The following is a 24,009-nucleotide window of genomic DNA, read 5'->3' on the forward strand; positions in this document are numbered from 1 at the left end:
ATGCAAAACCCAAGAATAAAAATGAGTCTTTAAAACAAGTTGTATCCACTGTTGCTAGTGCCTTTGATGTTATCGGAAAGAGAAGTTGCTCTAAAGATAAGAATGCAGCACAACGAAAAATAACAAGAAGTTTAGTTAACAAATCAACAAACTAACAAAAATTGATTAGCAACATAAGTGGACATCTTAATGTGAATTGTAAGACTTTAGAAAGAGCTATAAAGAGAAGGGTTAACTTTGAATGTGATCCAGCAAATATTTTGTGGACTTCTAGTGGTAGACTCTCGAGATGTGATATGAAACTTACTACTGAAGTCAAAAGTTTGTTTGCATTTTTTTGGCATGATAATACAAGAGTATGACCTAATTCAAGAGATGTTCTTAAATTGAGAGTTGGCTCAAAAATACGTGATCCACATCCTAAACACCTTTTGGACATGACTCAAACTAAATTGTTTAGAAAATTTGTAGATGGCAAGGTGTTCACTATTACCATTAGTCAAAGATCTTTTGAAAAGTGTAAACCATGGTATGTAAGGATTAACAAGGAAAGAATCACATTTTGTTGTAAAACTCATGTTCAATTTCATTACCATTATGATGTATTTCAATCTATATGTGGTACCATGCATAGTAAAGAAATGTTACAAGAATGTGGTATAAAAATACCACCTCAAACTATAAAGGATTTCATATCAGGTTTGTTTTGTAAGCCACTGATGATCAATACTTTCTTTTCAATGCATTTTTTTCTAGTACATGTGATATGTGTGACAATCATTCTTTGTTAGATGAATGTTTGCATGAAAATGATTTGACTACTTTTGGACAACAATTGGTTGATGTAAAAAGATTCAAAACTATTGAATATATCCATTGAAAGATGGGAAGATTGGAAGAAGGTGTGATCTAGTTATAGATAAAGTTAGTTGTCATGCATTTATGGATGAATTTAAGAATGCGATCATACCAAATATGTTAAACACTCTCAATATGCTAGATGACTTGATGGACAATTTTGCATTTGTAAGAATACATTTCCAATTGGTACTATACTTTTAGTTGTTGACTTTGCATAGAACTACACACTTGCACCACAAGATGAGGTACAACCACAATATTACAATTCAGTGCAAGTAACAATTTATGTTTATATAGTTTATAGGCATGCACCTGATAGTATAGAGAAGGATCAAAAAAAAATTATAGAGTACCATTTCTATATGAGAGATAATAAACTTCATTCATCTGAGTTTGTTCAATATTGTTTCAAGGTCTTTTATGACAATTTAAAAGAGAGACAATTTCAAATAACACAACATTGGATATGGTCACATAATTGTACAGGACAATTCAAGAATGCTAGAATGTTCTATTGGTTGAGTAGGACACATAGGCAAAATAATATTCAATATGTGGAGAGTTTTTTTGAGGCTGGACATGGTAAAGGAGAACATGATGGTGTTGGTGCATGCATGAAGAGAGCCCTTCGTAGAGAGCAATTAAAATTTGAGAAAAAAGCCAAATTCAAAAATGCACATAAGATTGTTGAATGGTGTAACAAATATTTATACACAGGATCAAGTCAGAACTCTACAATCAAATGTTTCTTCTACCTAGTTGAAGAGAAGAATATCCTTTCAAGATATTATTGTGATAAAATTAGTGGGTCAGCTAAATGGAATTCATTTAGGAGTTCAGATTCTAACACTTGGACTATATGGACTAGGGAGCTTGCTTGTTTTTGTCAATTTTTTCTTGCAGGTGAATGGGAAGAATGCGAGAATATAGAATGGGTTGAATATTGGAAACAAAAATCATTAGCACCTACTGACAGACATTTTCAAGATGATATAGTAAATGAAGGCCAGAATGTTACTTTTACATTAGAAGACTATGGCCATATTTTAGACCTCATACAACCTGGTATGCACAATTAAATTAGATTTTGTTGTGATCATGCTTCAATTGATATTATTTATTTATATACATGTCATTAATATAATTCAACTACATGTCTTTAATATATTATTTATATATGTACACATGTGATTAAAGTGTTTATGTACTTTATCTTATCTTGTAAGACATGTTTATGTTGTTATTGCACCCAATGATAACGATGAACAAACTAAGTATTGGCTAGCTAGATGTGTGGAACCTAAGAAAAAATTGATATGTCATCAAGTAGATGATGATGGTTTTGAGCATCCAATTGGGTCTATTGTTGTAGCTGGCACTGGCTATGTACATAGTTAACAAGAAGAAATGGTTTACCAATATTTGAATTCTACCAATTTGAAAAGAAGATTTTACACTATTCTCATTTGGTTGTGGCAACGAATATCAAATTAGAAGGATACAAAGGGAGACTTGCCAATAAGGTATTATGGACAATTTCAATGGATGAGCACAAGACAATCATAGATGCATTGCAAAAGAGAGAGGATGTAGATGGTATGGTGGGATGACTACATTTAAATCAAACACATGTAAGGTTTTTCTTTATTGTGCTATATTTATATATGTACTTATATAATTTAATTACATGTATGTATGCATTGTCAATAGAAAATTAGAGAACTTATATATACCTCCTATTTAGGTCTCAATTAAAATGTGTGCACATTTAAATGTTAAGGTGGATAGAACATCAACATCTTGTGCAATTACACATAGTGAGTACATACAAATTACGTATATTTACATAGTTCAGATAGCTCATATTAATTTATGCTTTTATTAACATGTGTTTTTGTTTTACAATTTTATTTTACAAGACCTCATTTGAAGATATGTGTTGAACCAATATTATATTTTGAGTTCACTTCTATTTATGTCATTGACATTGTCCTACATATATTGTGAAACATGCTGTAAACATTTAAAAACAAGAGTTTACTTCTATTTGAAAGTTAAAGGTGTGCACTTGATATTATAAATTAATTGTCAATTCCAGTAATGACCACCTATTTTTTTCTATTACTTTTACATTCAAACACATGTTTAAATAAATGTTTGTATATTCATAGTTAGAATTATTAAAATTATTGTTCATGTACCATATACTTACAAAATGTGTCATAACATGAATAAAATATGTCACAATAAAGAAAATAGTTCATACTTACAACATGATAACATAATAATATATACTACATACACTAGCATGATAAGAAGTCGTAAAAAAAAGTACATGGTCTAACATGTCATAACAAGATCTATGAAGTCAAAAAAATGCATACAATACAGTTAAATATCCTAAGTGTATCAAAATAAACAATATGTGTCATAAAAACACAATCTAAAGGTGCCAAAAAGATCTAATCTATTTGATCTGCAGTCCTCTTTAGTCCATGCGAAGAGGACTCAAATGGATCATCCTGTGTAACATGAGTTGTCTCATCATGTGGGACACCCCATAAGGAAAATGGATCATCTTGTGTAACATGAGGTGTCTCATCATGCACATGCTTAATTGAAATGGGTTTTAAAATCTAGCTTGCAAATAAAATAAATATTCACTAAATAATAAAAATAATACCACTTGAGATGGGTGTCACTCTATAAAAGGAGGAGGTGCATTATGAAAGCTACCAAATGTGGTAGTGCTAAGATCCTATAATTTACAATACATACATTTTTAAAATTTGATAAAGATCATAATGAACTATGTATGTACATAACTCACAATACTAACCTCAAAGGATCTGGCTTAGTCCCATACTCTTAGCAACACTCATGGCGACATAGTCCTAAAATTATGGATACATAAACGTAGAGTCAAAATTATATATACATGAATTACAAAGTACGTAAACTAAAAAGTACATAATTTGTACACTACATTTTTTATAAACTATAAAAACGTGTATATATATCATACCTGAGTAGTATCCAATGTCACAGATGTGTCTAAAGATATGCTACCATGATGATCATTGACATGTCTCACATGGTCAAAAGATGGAGTCAAAAATAAACTATATCGAGGCCCATATGGATAAGTATGATCCATCTCTTGTTCGTAAAACCAAAACACATAAAATTATACACATGAATCAAAGTTGAAGATTATAAGTTAATAACAATGTACATACATAAAAATAGTACAAATTATTTGCCTTTAGTCAAAAGTTCATACTGAAGGTCTTTGAGGTTGTGCCTCAGTGGTCAATAGATCAGGACATGTACTGACATGAAACTATGTAGTAGCCGACATTCCTTACAAAATCAGATAAAAAGAACATACAGAGCACATGTTATTAAATTCGAGTTTGAATGTACATTATTTACAATGTAATTCAAAGTGCATACCATATGAGGGATTCCAACATCTGCAGGTCTCGAAAAAAGACTATATTGCCTCCTATGAGGAATAGTATCATCCATCCTCTGTTATTTCAAAATCAACATACATTAATATGGTTAATACAATTACACATGTATGTAGAAAGTAAATAATTATGTACTTTATTTAAATTTTACCTACTACTGATTTTCTCCGGGCTTTCCCTACATGAGCTCAACAAATGATGCCACATCAATATCATCACTACCATCACCATGGGTAGTGTATGCGTCATCATCAAAATTAGTAGCCTTAGCATAATGGTCATCACGTGTCGCACCAACATTACTCTAGGGGCCTCTGCATATATCTCTACAACTAGTACAAATGTGTCCAAGTGGACGAATATCTCTCGCCTGCGTCCACTACTCTGCTAAATTGCCCGAAAGGGCACTCAATGAGGTAAGAGCAAATGACACTGCTCGATGATGGTGTGGCTCTAGGACAACTGGTGCAAGAAGAGGTAAAAGAGGCTGAGGCCATATGCAATTCCTTGTTCTATCGCTCAACTTTTCCCTAGGCCTATCTTGAGGCATCCCTTCACCAACCCCCTAAAATGGTCTAATATCAAAATAATTGGGTTTCAAACCCAATTCAAATTCATCCCAAAGCTTCTAAGGAAGTACATGGGCACCTCTTGATTTGTGTGTAGTGAATGATCAAATGCCATCCACCACCGCTCCCAAAAGTGTGCTGATATATGCAGATGCGTGCACCATCTAATAGAAATGCGAGGCTTCTTCTCACTAATCTCATCACCTATCTTAGGGTTTACAAAATATCTTGTAAAATATCATTTAACTATTTTCAACTTATGAACCTCTCTATAAGATAGGCCATCTAAATAAAATGCACGCGTGTTTTCCCTCCATAATCTAAAATTATCAATATCATAATCCAAATGTTGTATAGAGTGAATGATGCCTTGCATGCTATCTGCAAGGCATAGTAGGTGAGGAGGGGGTGGGCCTTGCGCTTGATAGTCTCAATATCTTGCATGAGGTCACTAAGATTATGCCTCATGCTCTCTCACAAATCCTTTGTGGTAGGTGCTATAGGAGGACTAGGTGGTTTTAGAGGTGGGGGTGGAGGTGGAGGTGGAGATGGAGGGGGCGGAGGTGGGGGTGGGGGTGGGTCCATCAAATATAATCTACATATATGTTTAAACAACATAAAAAATCACAAAATTACTATTTAATAAAATAAATCGAAAATATCAATTATATAAATGCACAGATCTTTAAAACTATATCAATTAAATAAATATTAAAGTTAAACACTTAAGTAAACTTTAATGTTAAGGCTAATTGAAAATTATACCAAATTTAAGCCTAATCATAAAATAATACTCCAAAAAACTATATTAATAAATCAACTTAAATGTGAATTCTAAAAATATCATATATAAATATGTTTATGATTATGCCTTAGCAAATTTGTACGATTAAGGTTCAATATTAAAACAATTAGGATTGAACATATAAATAAGATTGTGGTTTGCATTAGGATTGAATATATTATAATATCACACATAATTAGCCTTTCAGATGGTGACATCTACAGGGAAATGTGTTGGTTGCCAAGAATTGAATAAATAACTCTTTAAGTAGTTATGTTTTAAGTAGATGTAGATGGTACATCTTTATCTTTATGTCTTTGTTATAAGGAGGAACTAGAAATCTGGTTTTTATGTTAGATATGAACTTGTTTTGTCTATGCAAGTTCAAGGGAACATGTGTTTGATATTAAGGAAAAGGATGCGAAAGTGGTCAATAGTTTAACCATTGTTTAGTTATGTGCCAAGCCCCTTTATTTTAACTAGTTTAATATAAAAGCAATATTATTTAGATATCAATTTATTGAATAATTGTATAATATATTATTTACACTAAATTTAATTTATATTAATCAGTTAATATTAATTATTAACAAAGATATAATATAACTTATAGATTAATATTTCGATGTACACTATTATACATTCCACAAGTGAATTTTATTCTAGCTGCTATCTCTTTGTTGAGTCTCCCTCTCATGGGTTGCCTAATTTCTTTTCCTCCTATAAATACTCCCTTTCCCAGTGGAAGAATAATGGTCCCATCTAATAATGGGACTTCAGGAAACCAATTTAATCATTATCCAATAACATATAGTGAAGGTTATATATATCATGGGCCAAGTAGAAATATTAATTTTCCTTTCTATTCCAATAGTGACACTCTACACTTAAGGTGCCATCATATGGATATGTTGATTAGGATTAAACTCATTTAAGACAAAAAAATGCTTTTCTTAGGGGTGATTTTGGAGAATAGTATTAAAAAGGTTGATTTTTGGACATGACCTAGTAATTTACATACAATGCATGGGAACACTATCATTGCCACATTTTTTGTAGTCCTATTGGATCTTAGTAAACCAAAGGAAATGACATGTTCTCTATGAATTGAACTATTCAAAGGGGTTTCTCAAGAGGTTTCTAAAGAACTATTAAGTGATATGAAAAAAATAAAAGGAGGTGAAATTTTTTTCCCTTCTCGACTAGGTGATGTTTGAAGAATTGAATAGAGGTGTCCATGCTGGTAAGATTTAGTGTCCTTTCCTTTAAGAAATTATTGGACCTATTAATGGATGATAGAAGAAGGTGGTCCCAAAAATAATGGTTTCAGAAGGTCTTTTTAGTGAACATGACAAGGATGTAGTCAAAAGTAACCAAAATATTGTTTCTCCCTCTAGTATAAATTTTAGTAAAGAGGATAAGTTGGAGACTCCTGTAGATCGTGACCTTAGAAGTTTAGTGAAGATTTGTGTAACCAAGAATGTGTATCAAAAAGTGGTCTTTACTTATATGCAACTTCATGTTTGATTACTAGATCACAATTATGTTTTGTGTGAATGTCATAGTAATAGTTAGGGTGATAACAAGATCTTAGTTGGAAGATATTATTGGATGTCCATGTGTTTTTGTTTCTTATGGAAGATTGGATTCTTTGTCAAATTTATGACACTCTAGCTATGTCCAATGTGAACAAACCTCATGCTAAAAGAATCAAACACACATCTAAAGATAAAATCCATATTGATTGAAATGTATTATCTACATAAATTATGGTGACAAGTTAAGTCCTACATATTGTGTGGAGAAATTAAAAGAATATAAATCATATTTAAATATCATTATCAAGTGAATTATAAACAAATTAATATAATTAGATTATAAGTGTACAAAATAAGTTTTTCTTGAAGTACTATTTTATAGTTTATCATTTAAGATTTCAATATTTCTTTAACCCAATTTAAAATCATTCAATAAAGTTTTCAAAACTAGGATTAAGATTACTTTCCATTATGGACCTATTGTTATGGTTACCTAGCTAGGGATCAAGTGTTAGGTTTAAGATTTGAAATTACAATTAGAATTAGGGTTTAACATTTAGGATTAAGTTTATTAATGATTAGGGTTAGGTTTCTTAATTTTAATTATATAATTTGGTTAAAATTTTAATGAGTGTTATGGTTAGGCTTAGAATTATGGTGAGAGTGAGATTTTACATCAAGGTTAATATTATGTTTATGGTTAGTGTGTAGTTTTATTAAAAAAGATATGGTTTAAGGTAAGGGAGCACATTATATAACGCCCCGCTAAGGGATCCAAAGGACTAACCTAAAGTTTTACTAAGTAAGCAATAACATACAATAATACATAAGCAAACATAACAGATTACATTCCTTAAGGATCCCAAGATGTTGAGTCACATTTAATTTTTAAATAATACTAAGTATAATAAATAACACATCCACATGAAATAATAACTACAAGTTCAATCCATTTAAATAATATACATTTGTTCCGAATGCCACTTGGCATTAATTTGGAATGCACAATCATCCACTGTACATGTCATAGGGTATGAAAGGTTGAAAGAATATACATTTATAAAATAGATTACACCACCCCTTTCTAATCCATGAAACAAAGTATAATAAAATAAGTAAAATCATTAAATAATTAGTTTTGCATGTTTGGATCCCTTGGTGGGGCGTTACACATTAAATACTTAGTTTTATGTTTAGGGTTTAGATTAAATTATTGTATAGTTATGGTTACGTTGAGGTTAGACTTAGGAATATAGTTAGTTTTACTTTCTTTGTTATATGGTTTACAAAATAATTTATAATTAATTACTATTTAGTTGAAATAAATATAAAATATTGAATGTAATTACATATTTAAACAATATAATTTACATAGATAGCTAAACATTCAACATTTTAATTTTTATTAAATACATCGAAACATCTAAAATAATAATTTTTAAATGAACATCTACAAATTTAAAAAATTAAAATATACAAAACTATTTAAATGAACATATACAATAATCTAAAGCTAATACTATTCACATGGAAATTTATAATTTTACATATTAAAAGTAAAATAATAATAATAAATTGATGGAATTATAAAGTGCTAAACTAAAAATAATGAAATAAAGTAATATAAAACAAAGTAAAATACCTAGTATGCCGAAAAAGAGAAATAGGGGGCCAGTAGAACTTTGAAAACGAGCTCTCATATCTAGCTAAAATCGGGCTCACTTTTTGCAAACAATAAAAATGAGCCAAAAAACCCCAAAAAATTGGGTGCTTAAACCATGTTTTAAAAATCAGACACCTAATTCTAAATAAATTGATTACCCGATTCTAGAAAGGTCTCATTCCACGGAATTGCGACCCAACATTGTGCTCTTACCCAGTATCGACCATGTAACTTACTGATGACCAAGTGTTAGAAGACAGTGTTGGTCGAGTGATAACATTGGACAATTTATGAAGAAATTTTAATTTCTAGATGACATAATTGAATTCTTGGAATATGGAAAATGTGTTGAAGATAAGGATGGAGGACTTGGAGTATTGAATACATAACAAAATTTATTTGATGCATGGATTCAAAGAGAAGATTTGAGAAGTTTATTGAAGAGAAAGAAGGAAACGAAAAGATGGAAGGATTATATGAAACTTACCTAACCCTAAGATCATGTTGGTGATGTTTAAGCATCAAAAGATCATAATTAGCTATTTAAGGAGGCACAAGAGCTAACCTTCAAAAGGTTGGAGGAGTTTTTGATGTTATTGATTGGCGAACTTAAGTAGGAGGATGAGAAGAGTTATGAAGAAGTGAAGTGTGATCGTTTCAAGGAGTGCTAAGAAGATCAAAGACAAAGATGATAATGGAGGTTAGCCAGTGGATCAACATATGAGTTACATTATGATTTGTATTTGCAATGTGAGTTGTATTTATCAGATCAACCTACTATTACTTCCTAACCATTGTATCAATATTGAAATCCTTTAATCAAGATGACATTTTAATGGAATGTTCTAAAGCCCTCTAACAAGACCACTCCTAAAAATTGATTATATCATTTAACAAGTTTACATTTAATAGTGTATTTTGTAACCTTTAATAGGGTTGGCTCCTCACAAAACTCACTTTAGAAGAGTGAAAAATTGGTAGCATGTTACTAGTGGTATTCTCAAATTGGGTTTCCACATTAAATCCTTGTGTCATACTTGTGTAGATGTTATTTGAGATGTTTTACTATTAATGTTTTATAGTATGCAAGTTTGTTACTATTAAGACATTGGACTACAAATCTAATGTTTTTGATTATTTTCTATAGAGACTAAGCTTCTAACTTTTAAGATCTAAAGTATCAGAAGTGATTAAAAGTTGAATTGGTACATTTGGACTGGAGGATAACTTATTCACCCCCTCTCCCACTCTCAATTTTTCTAAAACATTCTAACATAGCATCTCACTTAAATGGTTGAATAACAATACTATGTAATTTTCCCCCTCCATATAATTATGTTTTCCTTAAAAAAATCACAATAAAAAAATTAGTATTGAAGTTTTAGATTATAACATATTTGCCAATTACATCTTTGTAAAATTCTAGGACTAGATCAATAACATTGGTCCAATTGATCTAGTGCATCGACTTGTCACTCAAAAATGTTTTATTGGTAAAATAAGATGCCTCTTTTGAGAGTACAACACATGTTAAAGGAAATTATTAGATGTGAGAGAGTATGTTATTGTTGGCTAATAATTGAAATTAGAAATGATAGAATATATGAACTACATTGTGAATCTAAGATTATATTATAAAAATAGTATTTTAGAAAATTATGGTTGTATACATACCTTAATGAAATGGTGAGATGAAAAAATGGTGTGTGTGCTCAAATGCCCAAAAACTTATTGAGATGCAATTTTATATTAATCATACCTAAATTAGATTTCGAATCAATTTTTGGCCACAACTTTTTACAGAAGCTCCTCGCATTGATCTCTCTCAACTCTTTACTGTCGTGCAAGCTTAATAAAAATAAAACGTAAACCAAAATTGAATAAAACAATAGAATCTTGGAAAAATCTTTCACATCTCTAGGAAAACCATTATACATTAGCTGTTAAACCCTAGTAAGGCATTTTTTTTAGAGCAACTCCATGAAGACTTAACATGGGAAATTTAAAACGATGTCACTTGTGATCTAGACAATCAAAATCCCTACAAACAATAGCAATCTTTCTTTAGTGAAACAAAATTTTCACCTTCGATCCTTTATACATATGGTGAATGTGCTGGTAAAAAATGGATTCTTCTAGGTATCACCCTAAGCTCTTATTTGTTGTGGCAACACTTTCATTCACTTAAGCATACAAGGGCTTAAAATCAATCTTGTCATGAATTTTGGCTAGAGGAATTGGAAGATTTGTATCAATGGAAAAGGGGTGAGTGAAGTGAACCCATAGACAATCATTGAACCATAATACATATCCCCAATTTTATAGAATCTTCTATTTATATTGCTCACCTATAAATGCAATTCTAGTCATGGATCATTTCTCTAGACTTTTAATGGAAACATAATATATAATTTAATGTATTTTTTCTTCACTCAAAAATGAAGTGCTCACTTTGACTGCCAAATCAATAGCATATAGTCCACCTTTTGCAGTATAACAACATACTTAGAAGTAGCATAAATGTGTTCAAGAGAATCGTTTCCATTATAGAATTTGAAAGAAAATATGGCAACAACAAAGAGACCTAGTAAACCACAAGATTCTTAGACTCCATTGTAACTACTATTTTCATGCATTAATCTACTAGAATAACTTATCATACGAATTGTAACAATAACAATAACTTATCCCGCTTGTTTGGTATGTGGAATGTTCCTTCACAAGTTCTATGGTAACCCATTATACATATCTTATTTGTTTGTGGCTACGTCAACTGACAACGAAATTTCATTTTACACTGCAGTAGAGTGTGATTGGTCATTCCCGATTAAAATAGAAAAATAGAAGTGAAGTAGCTGAATCTGATCAACTGGGGGGATTTTGTTTAAGAAAACAAATGTCACGCTTGACTGAGATTCAAATTGTGGAATCTTCGAGAGTAGGTGGAGAACAGCTATACGCAATTGAGATATCATGATCGCAAATAGTGGAAAGATATACGGTCTCGTACACCCATTATCTTATGAGTTGCGTTTCGTTTCGTTTCTTCTAATCTTTTAATCAATTGTCTTACAAAGAAGAGCACCATAAACAGACTGCTTGGATTCTAGTATAGACGTATCCCATGACCTCATGATTATCTCATGTGTCAGACTCCTCAAAGCTTGGATTGTAGTATATACGTATCCCATGACTTCATGACTATCTCATGTGTCAGACTCTTCAAAGCTTAGATTGTAGTATATACGTATCCCATGACCTCATGATTATCTCATGTGTCAGACTCCTCAAAGCTTGGATTGTAGTATATACGTATCCCATGACCTCATGATTATCTCATGTGTCAGACTCCTCAAAGCTTGGATTGTAGTATATACGTATCCCATGACCTTATGATAATTTCATCTATCTGACTCCTCGAAGCTTTGGTGTTTTGAATAAAAGCAATTGACAAAACACACAATCATATATTGATTTATAAGGTTTGAATTGAACAAACTGTCGTAGTCTTGACATAATGGAGATCTAGAAGACAACAAGACAACATTTTGAAGCCATTTGTCTAGATTGTCTAAAGAGAGAAGTTTTGATTTACTATTAGTATAACTAGTCAAGATGTATTCTATGTAATTGATCTATCTTAATTTTTATTGCCTATTGTTGATGATTTGAAGCCACCTTTATCTTGATTTTCTATAACTTTCAAGTTTGAAGTCCTAGAAACTACACATTTAGTTTAACTGAATCACACTTAAAATTCTTTCATTTATAGTTATTGTGGTAAGAGAATATGAAACTAATTAATCATTTTATTATTAATTTACATTTAAAGAAAAATCCAATTACTTTATTAAAAAAACACAAAGTTCTTCAAGATACTATTAAGTATTTTTCTTTATTTAAAATCATTATTTCTTAATTTGATGTTAGCGTAGGGCACTCTTAGACTCCCTATTGTTGTGACAAGAAAGTAGTTCTCTGATAAAAGTTTGGGTGTCACATGATCGATTCCCATTAAATTATTATTATATGTGAATCAAACTTGTAAGTTGTCACTAGGGTCTTATTGATGTTTGTAGCATTCTGCACCTATCTATTTTCACAAATGTTAATGAAAAACTATTGAAATTTACTTGTTTTCTAAATTCGCTCTCATTATATATTTGTTCATTATTTATATAGGATCGATGGCTTTGGTAAATTTTCCAATGTGTGACTGTGGTGTTGGCCCTTTTTTAATGAAGACCTCATGCACATAGACTATTCCTGGGCATAAATTTTTATGTTGTCAAAATAGACCAAAGGTTGTTAATAAATTTTTTATGATTATTTTTTATGTAATAACTAAATTATTGTGGCAAGCAGTAATGTAGTTTTGGAAGGCTAGGGGACAATGTTGTAGTTTTTTTGGTGGGTCGATGATGGCCCATCACATCAACCACATCAAAATCTATATAAGATGAAAGGAATGATTGCAAGTTGTGCATGGTTCAACAGATTGCTGCTAGAGAGATTGGTTCCATGATGAAAGCTGAAATCATTTTCCAGTTCATAGACTTAATTATTTTCTAATTGTTATAGTCACACTATTGGTTATGGTGGTTCTAATTTTAGTAATGAAATGACCATTTTATTGTTTTGAACTTGATTATGATCATGGAGACTAATTTTTTTATGATTTTGTATATAAATGATGAAAAAAAATTACTAGTTTCATCAATATTTTATTATGTATAACATTTTTATGATTATATCTAACAATTTAAAAATTGTTGAAATAAATTAAATTCCTTATTAACTTCAATGAATAAAATAAAAAATAAAAATATTAACTACTTTACAAGGTTCCTTATTAGCATAAGGGGCTTTCTAATGAATGGTTCATAAGGCACAAGACTTGGTGAAGGTTTTGCAAATGGGATTGCAAGCTTTGGCTTTAACCATGGAGGAAACCCTATAGTTAAGTGTGCTCAAGCTAGAGTAGTACTGGGATGGGTGACCTCCCAGGAAGTATCGGTGCTTCACCCCTGTGAGCATCACCTTGATCCAATGAGTGCTAAGTGTTCCATTTATTCTCATGAGAGATGGATTCATGTTGAATCACTACTCATAAAACATGGGTCAATGAGTTTGACTCAAAATCACACAGTTAAATCTTGATAGCAATATCACAACTTCTTTATTGTTATTTAAAAAAAAACCAAATAGAATGTACATTAAAATGTAAATAGAATATTCTTTTTTTTTTTAAAGTATAAACTTAACCTTATATTGAAGTAGAGAAATTATCAAATAAATTGTTAAAACAAATTATTATGTAATCTTTCATAAAACATGTAGTCAGGAAAATGTGTAGGTAGAAGCTCTTAAATTAATTGGATGAAATTAAATTTAACATAGAAACTATTAAAAAACTTATGGTCTAATATATCACAAGAAGTGTTCATTTACTATTCTAAAATCTAAACATTTAATATAAGATTACAAACCAATTTGAACCTTTGTAATGATCAAAATCTTATGAAATTTTTTAACATTGAAGAATCAACATGTATAACTGTGATCTTACAACACTCTCTCATCTTGGTGATAGATCATGAAGTGTGATCTGAAATGTTGATAAAAATAAATCATATATAGTTTAATGGAGAAGTATAGCAAGTATGTTTATATAATTGTGTAAGTATTCTAAGATATGAAGTGATTTAATATTGATACAAAATCTATATATAAAAATAAATTAAAAATTGATAAAACATTAATTTTACACTAGAATGTTATTTCATCATTTGATAATAATAATAAAACAAATCTAATTTTCCAAATTCTTATCTATATGTGCCTCTTAGATATTACAAAATTTAAATCTCTAAAGCTCACAATTAAAATTTAAAAGACGTGCTTTTATATAAACATTCGTTTAAAAATTGTTAACATTGATTTAATTGTATTGAATTTAAAATCTCTTTATATTGTCTATCTTTCATGTTACACACCGAATACTACACAAGTGTGTATAAGTTAAAAAAGAGGAGAACCAACATAAACTTCCCATCTATCTTTGGATAAAAGGCATATAGTAAGAAGAAAATGACATAACAAACATATAAAAATTGAACTACTTTTGAAGAACTTCTAAAGAGAGCCCAATTTTCAATTCAAAGCTTGTTTCGTCCACATTAGTTAGTGTCTTCAAGAGTTCTAGTACCTTCTTATGGAGTTTGATTAATTTGCTAATCATGTCCACATTAGTTTGTCTTCAAAAATTCTAGTACCTTCTTATGGAGTTATTTTCATTCGATTAGCTACAATTATTCATTGAAAGAAAAACAAATATAGATGATTTGAGATGTTCAAATAAACAAGGGGTGCAAGCACCAAAGTTCTTGTCTTTGATGTGTGAGGCTCAAATTTAATTTTTAACTCGAAATAGAATGTTGAATGCCATGTAGGACTTCCAATTTATAAAGACCAATTGAATCAAATTTCATTATATAAGTTCTAAGAATCTATAAATGTCCATATAGATTTGAAAATGTATGATTTGACATTCAATGTTTTATACCTCTTCTTACAACATAAGCATGTTCCCTTAGCTTTGTTATAATAGTTGATAGTTTATTTAGATTTTAAACTTGATTGTGACATTTATATGCATGATTTACTTGTTGCACATGTGCAAGCATGTAACTAAGGAATCATGTCTAGGAAAAAATTTGATTGAAAATGAAAGAGAAATTTACTATAAACTATATAATTCCTATCCCATTATTATTTTGTTGACCTAATGTTATGTACTTATATAATGTTTGTATGCATATATAATATTTCCAAGCTATGTGATTAAAACATGGTTTGTTTGATTAAATTAAATACTAGATATGAAGATGAAAGAGAAGAATCAATTCAAAAATCAAATTATTAATATACAATAAATTTTCCTAATTATATTGATCATTGAAGTAGAATTCATTCTATAAGTATTTATATTTAAAAATAAGGTATTTCTCATCTTAAAGTATTTATATTAAAAAATATTATTTTAAAATCTTATCATTGATAAATCTAGTTGTAAATCTAATATTAAATTATATATCTTATGTTTGTAATTTTAAATTGATTAGTATATATTAAGTAAATATTAAAAACTTTATATTTTAAGATAAAATCATTTACTCATATAGATTTCAAATTAATTAATTAAAAATATGAATTCGATGCATGCAAAATTCTTTTCATATCTAATTGTTATTGTAACTATGTTCTTTGCCAGGCTTGAATTGAGTTTATATGAAGGAATTTTGAGAGCACTTTAAAGATTAAGTAATGGGAGGAAGGGTAGGTGGAAGGATAAGTGAAATGTGGCATTTTACCAGATAGTTGATGTGTCTTTCATGCATTAAACTTTTCCATGTTAGAAACAAAGACAAAAAGCCATTTCTAAATTTGTTGCCTAACTCTGTTTGCTTGAAACATAAATTTATCCTCTACTTTCTCTCTTGGGACCCATGTTCTCTCACAAAACCTTCTACAGTCTATTCCCTACAGGAATCCACAAACATGTTATATAAATATAAATCGAACAAAATGAATTAGTTGTGTTGATTACCTTCGAAAGGATTTTAACAATGGTTGATTGCATGATTGGTGTTTAATTTGTGCCAATAATTTATCAGATGTGAGCTTTATTGATGCTTCTTTATATTTATTTGTCAAACTATTGTCCAGTCTAGTGTCAAATTTTGTTTGTCTAGCATATGCCAGCTTTGGATTCATTGCAGTTGATTGATGTCATTCCCTTCTTCCATGGTATTATATCAATGTAAGATCCTTTTTCTGTAATTTTTTTGAATGAACCATAAAAATGAGAACCTTTTAAAGAAGATCAAGTCATAGACAAAGATGAAGAATAATAAATCAAAAACATAATTGATCTTGTCCTCCTACTTCTTTGTATATCTGTTTGTTGTCCACTGGGATGCAAAGGGGCTTGAATTAGTAAAGTAAACGAGACAACTATGGTACTGGCCATGGAGACGCAAGCTATATCTGGCTGACCATGGACCTGCAACCTGCAACCTATATCATAATGTTCTTGAGGGAAAAAGAACTTTTTGGCAAATGCTCCAAAATGATCTATGGAAAGAGGCTTCTCAAAAGAATCTCATAATAATTTTCTACTCTTTTTCTTTTGTAAATTAGAATTTTTTCCTTACCTTTTTTGACAACTATTAATAAGAACATAGTAAATTAGTTTTCTTATATTCATAAAATAGATTTAAAAAAATTGTAAACTATAGAAAAGCATAAATAGATTAAAAAATTCTCAAAACTGATTGGCTGAAAGTAAATTGAAATGTGGATTGAACGTTGCGCAAGTATCCTGCCTAGGCAACGGCTAAAGGGTAAACTATTTTGTTTACCCTGCCTATGCCTAGGCCATGCTTTCCAATGCAGATGCGGCCAGAGCACATTAGCGGGAACATCATCCACAAGTACGATTCCTTCCTCACGAAAACCAGCGAATTCGTGGTAAATGAAAACTGGCTAAATAGTGGTATGTGTGCATAAAACAAGTTTTTGAGCAGACCGTACGTGAGCAACCTCGCAGGTTAAGCCTTTCGACTAAATATATAAAAATTTAGTAATTCAAGAAATCGGTCCACCACTTATGGGCACTGGCTAAATTATATAATCTGAAATATATTTATAATATTTAAGTATAAATTATCAAATGAATAATAATAACACTAGAATCTTTTATATTATATTTGATCTTTCAAAAATATTATTTAATATAATAATTCAAATGTGAAATTTGTTTTAATTACAATATTAAAATCATACAAGTATAAATTAATAATAATATTTATTAAATATATATGTTTTATATTAAGTTCATTTAAGTGAAACATATTTATAATATTTACATATAAATTATCAAATTACTAATAATAACATAAGCTTTTATATTATATTTGATCATTACAAAATATTACTTAATAGAATACATGTTATTAATATGTTGAATATAATTATAGTTTAATTATATAATTGATTTATGAAAGATTATATTAAAATATAGTTATAAACTAATAGATTATTTTACTCGTAGTATAAAAGTAAATATCTCTCTTCTATAGATCTAGAAGAGTAGAAGAGTTATTCTACTCTTTTTGGTTATTAATCCAACATGATTGTACTCAACTTTGTTTCCTAACTTACATAAATTATTGATGTTTTCCAATTAGCTAACTTTGATTTAATATCCATAGTTTTTTATATCTATCACAAGTTGTAACTTGATTATATCTCTAGCATTTACATAATTTTTACATATGTTCTACTTTATGCCCAAATTAATAGATCAATCACCTTGACTTCTACATGAGTTAGTACGAAAGGGAAGACTGAGTGTGCAGTCCTGACATGACAACTGCATGGTATGGTGGGCATGGATGGGGATGCCGATGAAGAATGGGCACTGGCAGGCCGGTGCAAATACTCGGCTATTTAGCTAGTGCCTCACTTATGATTTTAGTCGCTGACGTGAATAAGTAAATGGCTATGCACCAAAACATTTAATTAATTGAAAGTAATACAAAAATGAATTTAAAATAAATAATAATACTAACATTTTACAAACACAATTTTTAAGATTTGAAATCAATAAGAAATTGCAGTGAATAGTGTATCCTAATCTCTCTATAGCCATTGTGGGTCATTAAAGGTGATTTACTTTTTCTCTTAATCTTTCAATATTCAAAATTTCTGAATTATGAAGAAATAATTGTCATTTCTCAAAAATATCATACTATAATGAATGTAATGAATTTTGGTTTAATAAATTATATTAAAAAACCAATTTTATTAAGAGAATTATTATTTTGTATTAATATTATTTTTTCAAATAGAATATTATTATTATTGGATAATTATAGGATTAAATATTATTAGAATTATTAAAAAATATTTTGTAATTAGAAAAATAAACATTACAAAGTTTTAAATAAAAATTAAAAAAATACAACAATTGAGAATGATATGACAACACCAACAACAGTCACATTAGTTTCATCCTCCAACATCTACTAAATAAAAAATTAATTATAAATATATATATATATATATATATATATATATATATATATATATATATATATATATATATATATATATATATATATATATATATATATATATATATATATATATATATATATATATATATATATATATATATATATATATATATATATATATATATCTAATTTTTAAATATAAATACATGAATGATGCATTCCTTCTTGCCTTGATTTAAGTTTCATGGTTACAAGTCTAAAAATTCCTTCTTTTAACTGGTAGAACAATGAAAAATCAAATTTTGTAATTAGCCAATAGGCTACTTATTTGAGGGTCCTCAGCCAAGAAATGTCATGTTCAGGGTAGAAAAGGAAAACAAAGTGGTTCAAGTCAGAATTCAGACCTGACATAGAGATGCTTGCACAGGCACCGCTATCCAGCAAGGCCTCGTGGGTAGCAGTAGATAAGAGGAGGTTTCAGCTATTCAGATTTTGTACTCTTGCATTTGTGGTAATAACATGCCAACTAACACAGAGGTGTTTCACATACAGAATCAGAGGCCAAGAGTCCATCACCTGGGGAGATAGGTTAAAACATGTAATTATCTTCAATGCCTCTAGAATTACAAGCATGGGATAGGTCAAAATTCAACCGCCACTGATTGCTATGAAACCCCCAAATGGGGATGTTGACGCCAAGGATTGATGTCCATATAAATACGAACGGGTATAGTCATCTTCATTTCATGTATTGTTTCAATGTCACTTGATCTCCACAATCATCTCTGATGCTTAAATTGTTGGTTACATGAACCAGACATCAGAGGAAGAAAACAACAACAGGCTTGGCTTCTACTCTGCATAATAGGTAATTTCCCGCTCCTTGATGGTTCTTTCCTTTCGTGTGTTAAATTCATCCTATTTGATGACATGCTACTATTTGGAGCAAAAGATGTGGAGCATTATATCATTTAAGGAGGAATTCATTGTTAGCTTTGTTTCTTTTAGAAGGAAAAACCCTATTCTCTTCACCCTGCTCCTATCTGTGTTCCAATTTTGTAGCATGAATTTTTTTTTTAAAACTTTCATGTCTTCTACAAATAAAAGTTATATCTCGGTGGCCACTACCATAGCTATAAATTTCTTATAATATTTCTAGATAATTGGCATATTTATTATAAAGATATCGATGGAGTTATCTAGAAATTTTGTTAAAATATCTTCCTACAAAAAGGTTAGATCAAAATATATATGAAGCATCTTTGATAAATTTAATTTAACAATAGTTTATATTGATAGAAATGGTTCAAACAAATAAGTTATTCAACTTAGAAAAATTTAGTTTCCCAAAGGAATAAAATTGTACAACCATACATACATCCAGCAAATTCATATTCAGCATATACACTAAGGCCCAGATCTCTCTATATGAGATCCCTACCCGATATAAGCTAGTCTAGTCTGAGAAACGAATGCAAAACCACCTCAAAATATACTCTGTTGGCCCATAGGAAACATTACTGAGCAAGAATATGTTCCTCATAAAGAAACTAATAGGGTTCTCTTTAATTTAAATTACAGGCATTGATTTCTAATTTAAGATTGAAATTCGACATTCTCCATGGAAATCCCTATAAAAGCTCTGAAAAAGCTCTGCCCTTGAAGCCTTGAAGCACGACATTGAAGCCTTGAAACATCAAACCATAATCTGAACATCTCCCATGGAGGCATCGAGTTCCAAACCGACTAATCATCTTTCAAAGTATACTCTATATCCTTGACATTTGTAAAACTCTTCACCACATACAGATATTTCCAACTATATCAAAAGGTAAGATAAATGAAAATTAAGTAATGAGAAGAACAACAATATCAGATCACAAGATAGTCATAGAAACTGACAGGACAAAGACTTTCAAAAGTAGACATGTTGGAAAACCAAATGAGATCATGCAATTCATCATTCTCCATGGAAAGCCCTATAAAAGCTCTGAAAAAGTTCTGCCCTTGAAGCCTTGAAACACGACATTTAATTCTCTATTTAATGGCAAACATCAAACCATAATCTGAACCTCTGCCATGGAGGCATCTAGTTTTCAAACTGACTCATCATCTTTCAAAGTATACTCTATATCCTTGACATTTGCAAAACTCTTCAAAACATACAGATATTTCCAAAGTTCTATATCAAAAGGGAAGATAAAAGAAAATTAAGTAATGTGAATAACAGCAATATCAGTTCACAAGATAGTCATTGAAACTGATGGGACAGAGAATTTCAAAAGTAAATAGATTGGAGAACCGAATGAGATCATTCTACCTAATTCCTTTCCTTTAGTCTAAATTGTTAAAAAAAATTAGCCTAATTTAAAATTAAACCCTACTTGTTTATTATCATTCACGGGCTCAAATCACGTATTTGATAATAAAACTTCAAAACCTTAATAAAAGGGTCTTGTTCTTATATATATTATATACAACATATTACAAACCAAAAGTTCTCAATAATTTACGAAAACACACCATATTATGCTCCATATTCACTGGAGGATACATTGTCCAAGCATAATCTAATTACATTAAACCCTATATTTCATTATAGAAAAATTTACTAACCCTGTCGATGCCTATTTCTTCTAGGTAACCATTATGACTTTTGGGATCTCTTTAGAGTCGTCAATATCAGCATTAAGTGGTAATTATATTATTAAACTATAGTTATATTCAACATATTAATAACATGTATTCTATTAAGTAATATTTTGTAATGATCAAATATAATATAAAAGCTTATGTTATTATTAGTAATTTGATAATTTATATGTAAATATTATAAATATGTTTCACTTAAATGAACTTAATATAAAACATATATATTTAATAAATATTATTATTAATTTATACTTGTATGATTTTAATATTGTAATTAAAACAAATTTCACATTTGAATTATTATATTAAATAATATTTTTGAAAGATCAAATATAATATAAAAGATTCTAGTGTTATTATTATTCATTTGATAATTTATACTTAAATATTATAAATATATTTCAGATTATATAATTTAGCGAGTGCCCATAAGTGGTGGACCGATTCCTTGAATTACTAAATTTTTATATATTTAGTCGAAAGGCTTAACCTGCGAGTTTGCTCACGTACGGTCTGCTCAAAAACTTGTTTTATGCACACATACCACTATTTAGCCAGTTTTCATTTACCACGAATTCGCTGGTTTTCGTGGGGAAGGAATCGTACTTGTGGATGACGTTCCCGCTAACGTGCTCTGGCCGCATCTACATTGGAAAGCATGGCCTAGGCATAGGCAGGGTAAACAAAATAGTTTACCCTTTAGCCGTTGCCTCCTGGCTACGGCAGGAACTAATAAATAAACCGCTGTAGTCTTGACAGGACATCTAGAAGACTGACTGTTTTGTTGCCTGACCGCTTCTAGAACATCGCTTGCTCCCGAGTCCCGACAAACGAACATCTTATATTTAATCTCTCATGTCGTGTCACCAATTGACGCGTGTAAATACCAGAATGTCACTGATGTTGTGTCACAATTGACGCGTCTAAACAATCCACAAGGCAGGAAACCATCAAATTGAGTATCGATGAAACTAATGTTCACCGCACACAGATGACACGTAAAGTGGTAAACGGCCACCACTTATTTCTAGAAGCAAGAGAATCTTACTGATTTTTATAGACTTCGTATCCTTCTCCGAAACCCCCAATTCGATTTCCGTCTATATATATATATATATACCTAAATCGTTTATCCTCACCATCGAAACAATTTTTCGTTTTTAAAAGGCCGCAAATCAAACCAAGTTTTATTTCTCTGATCAAATCAATTTGGACTCAGTGAAATACTGAATTTCTATCTACAGTTAGTTTGAGGCAAAATAGTTATTTCTGGTCAATTCAAAGCTTTCTGTAAAAGATCAATGGAGTACAGTGCGTCAATTAGGGGTTTACAGGCGCCTGGTGTTATGAGCAACTCTGCTTCTTCTGGAATTTCACGGGTCCGATTCGGAGCGAGGCCGAAGCGTTCGACAAATGTTAGGGCTTTTCACTCTCAAAATGCTTCCTTCTCTTCTCCCCCTTCTTCATCTTCATCTTCGTTGTATGATGTTCTGTCTGTCTCCCCAGACGTGAGTGCTCGTGATATAAAGAGCGCATACCGAAGAATGGCTCTCAAATATCATCCTGATGTGTGCCCTGCTGAAGCTAAAGAAGAGTGCAGCAAATTGTTTCTTAAAGCTCAGGAGGCATATGAGACTCTGTCAGATCCCCTGCTCCGCCAGGATTATGACTGGAGACAGCAGAACATGTTCACAGTTGGCGATTACGAAGGCGGATTAGGGAGTAGTGAAGTGTGGGAAGCTCAGCTGATGGAATTGATTAGGAGGAGATCGGGAAATAACTCATCATCATCATGGGGCGGCAGAATGAGAAGACGAAATCAACAGGGGGCTTATGCTTGCTGATCATTACAGCCGATCAATTCAGAGTTTTCTGTTAATTGAATTGTAAAAAGAGGCGTTTGAGCGCCGTCTAGTTTTGTAAATAAAACTTATCAATTTGTTTGTGAATTGCATTCGTTATGTGATATTTAGAAGCAATTCGGGGTAAGAGAATGATATCTGAGACACTATATCAGGACTTCCAAACTAGACCATCCTTAAAAATTGTTAATTATGAGTTTTTTCCCCAGATTTGTGGTTGTCAAAATTACCATTTCCGCGGATGTGAAAATTCACCATTTACATTTAAGGAGTTGTCAAAACGTTAATAATAACAAGGCGAGCTTCAAACATGATATTTGTCTGTCATTTATAGGTAGAACAGAGAACTATGATTTAACGTCCGATTCTTTATTCTCTGTACAGTCGAATTTGAGAGTTATCTTGCAAAGTGTAGATTGCATAATTTTAATCATAGTTAGGAAAATGTAAATATTATGAAATGGATTTCTTATAGGTGAGCTTCACTATCTTAGTGTAGGTGTCAAAAAGAAATGAAACCAT

At 30.5% G+C, this 24,009-nt stretch overlaps 1 protein-coding gene across 1 annotated transcript; it reads left to right on the forward strand.

Moving 5' to 3' along the window:
* Positions 1 to 22,716: 22,716 nt before the first annotated feature.
* Positions 22,717 to 23,574, forward strand: LOC149557689 (chaperone protein dnaJ 20, chloroplastic-like). Its single transcript, XM_089832263.1, has one exon. It carries the CDS (start codon positions 22,927 to 22,929, stop codon positions 23,467 to 23,469), a length of 543 nt encoding a protein of 180 aa, XP_089688389.1. The 5' UTR covers positions 22,717 to 22,926; the 3' UTR covers positions 23,470 to 23,574.
* The last annotated feature ends 435 nt before the right edge of the window (positions 23,575 to 24,009 follow it).

This window comes from Cupressus sempervirens, chromosome 5 (genome assembly GCF_028749045.1).
Source record: "Cupressus sempervirens isolate cs-2001-9-10 chromosome 5, ASM2874904v1, whole genome shotgun sequence".
NCBI lineage: Eukaryota > Viridiplantae > Streptophyta > Pinopsida > Cupressales > Cupressaceae > Cupressus > Cupressus sempervirens.

Coding starts and splice junctions, on each gene's coding strand:
- LOC149557689 (XM_089832263.1), top strand. CDS start 22,927: ATGGAGTACAGTGCGTCAATTAGGGGTTTACAGGCGCCTGGTGTTATG.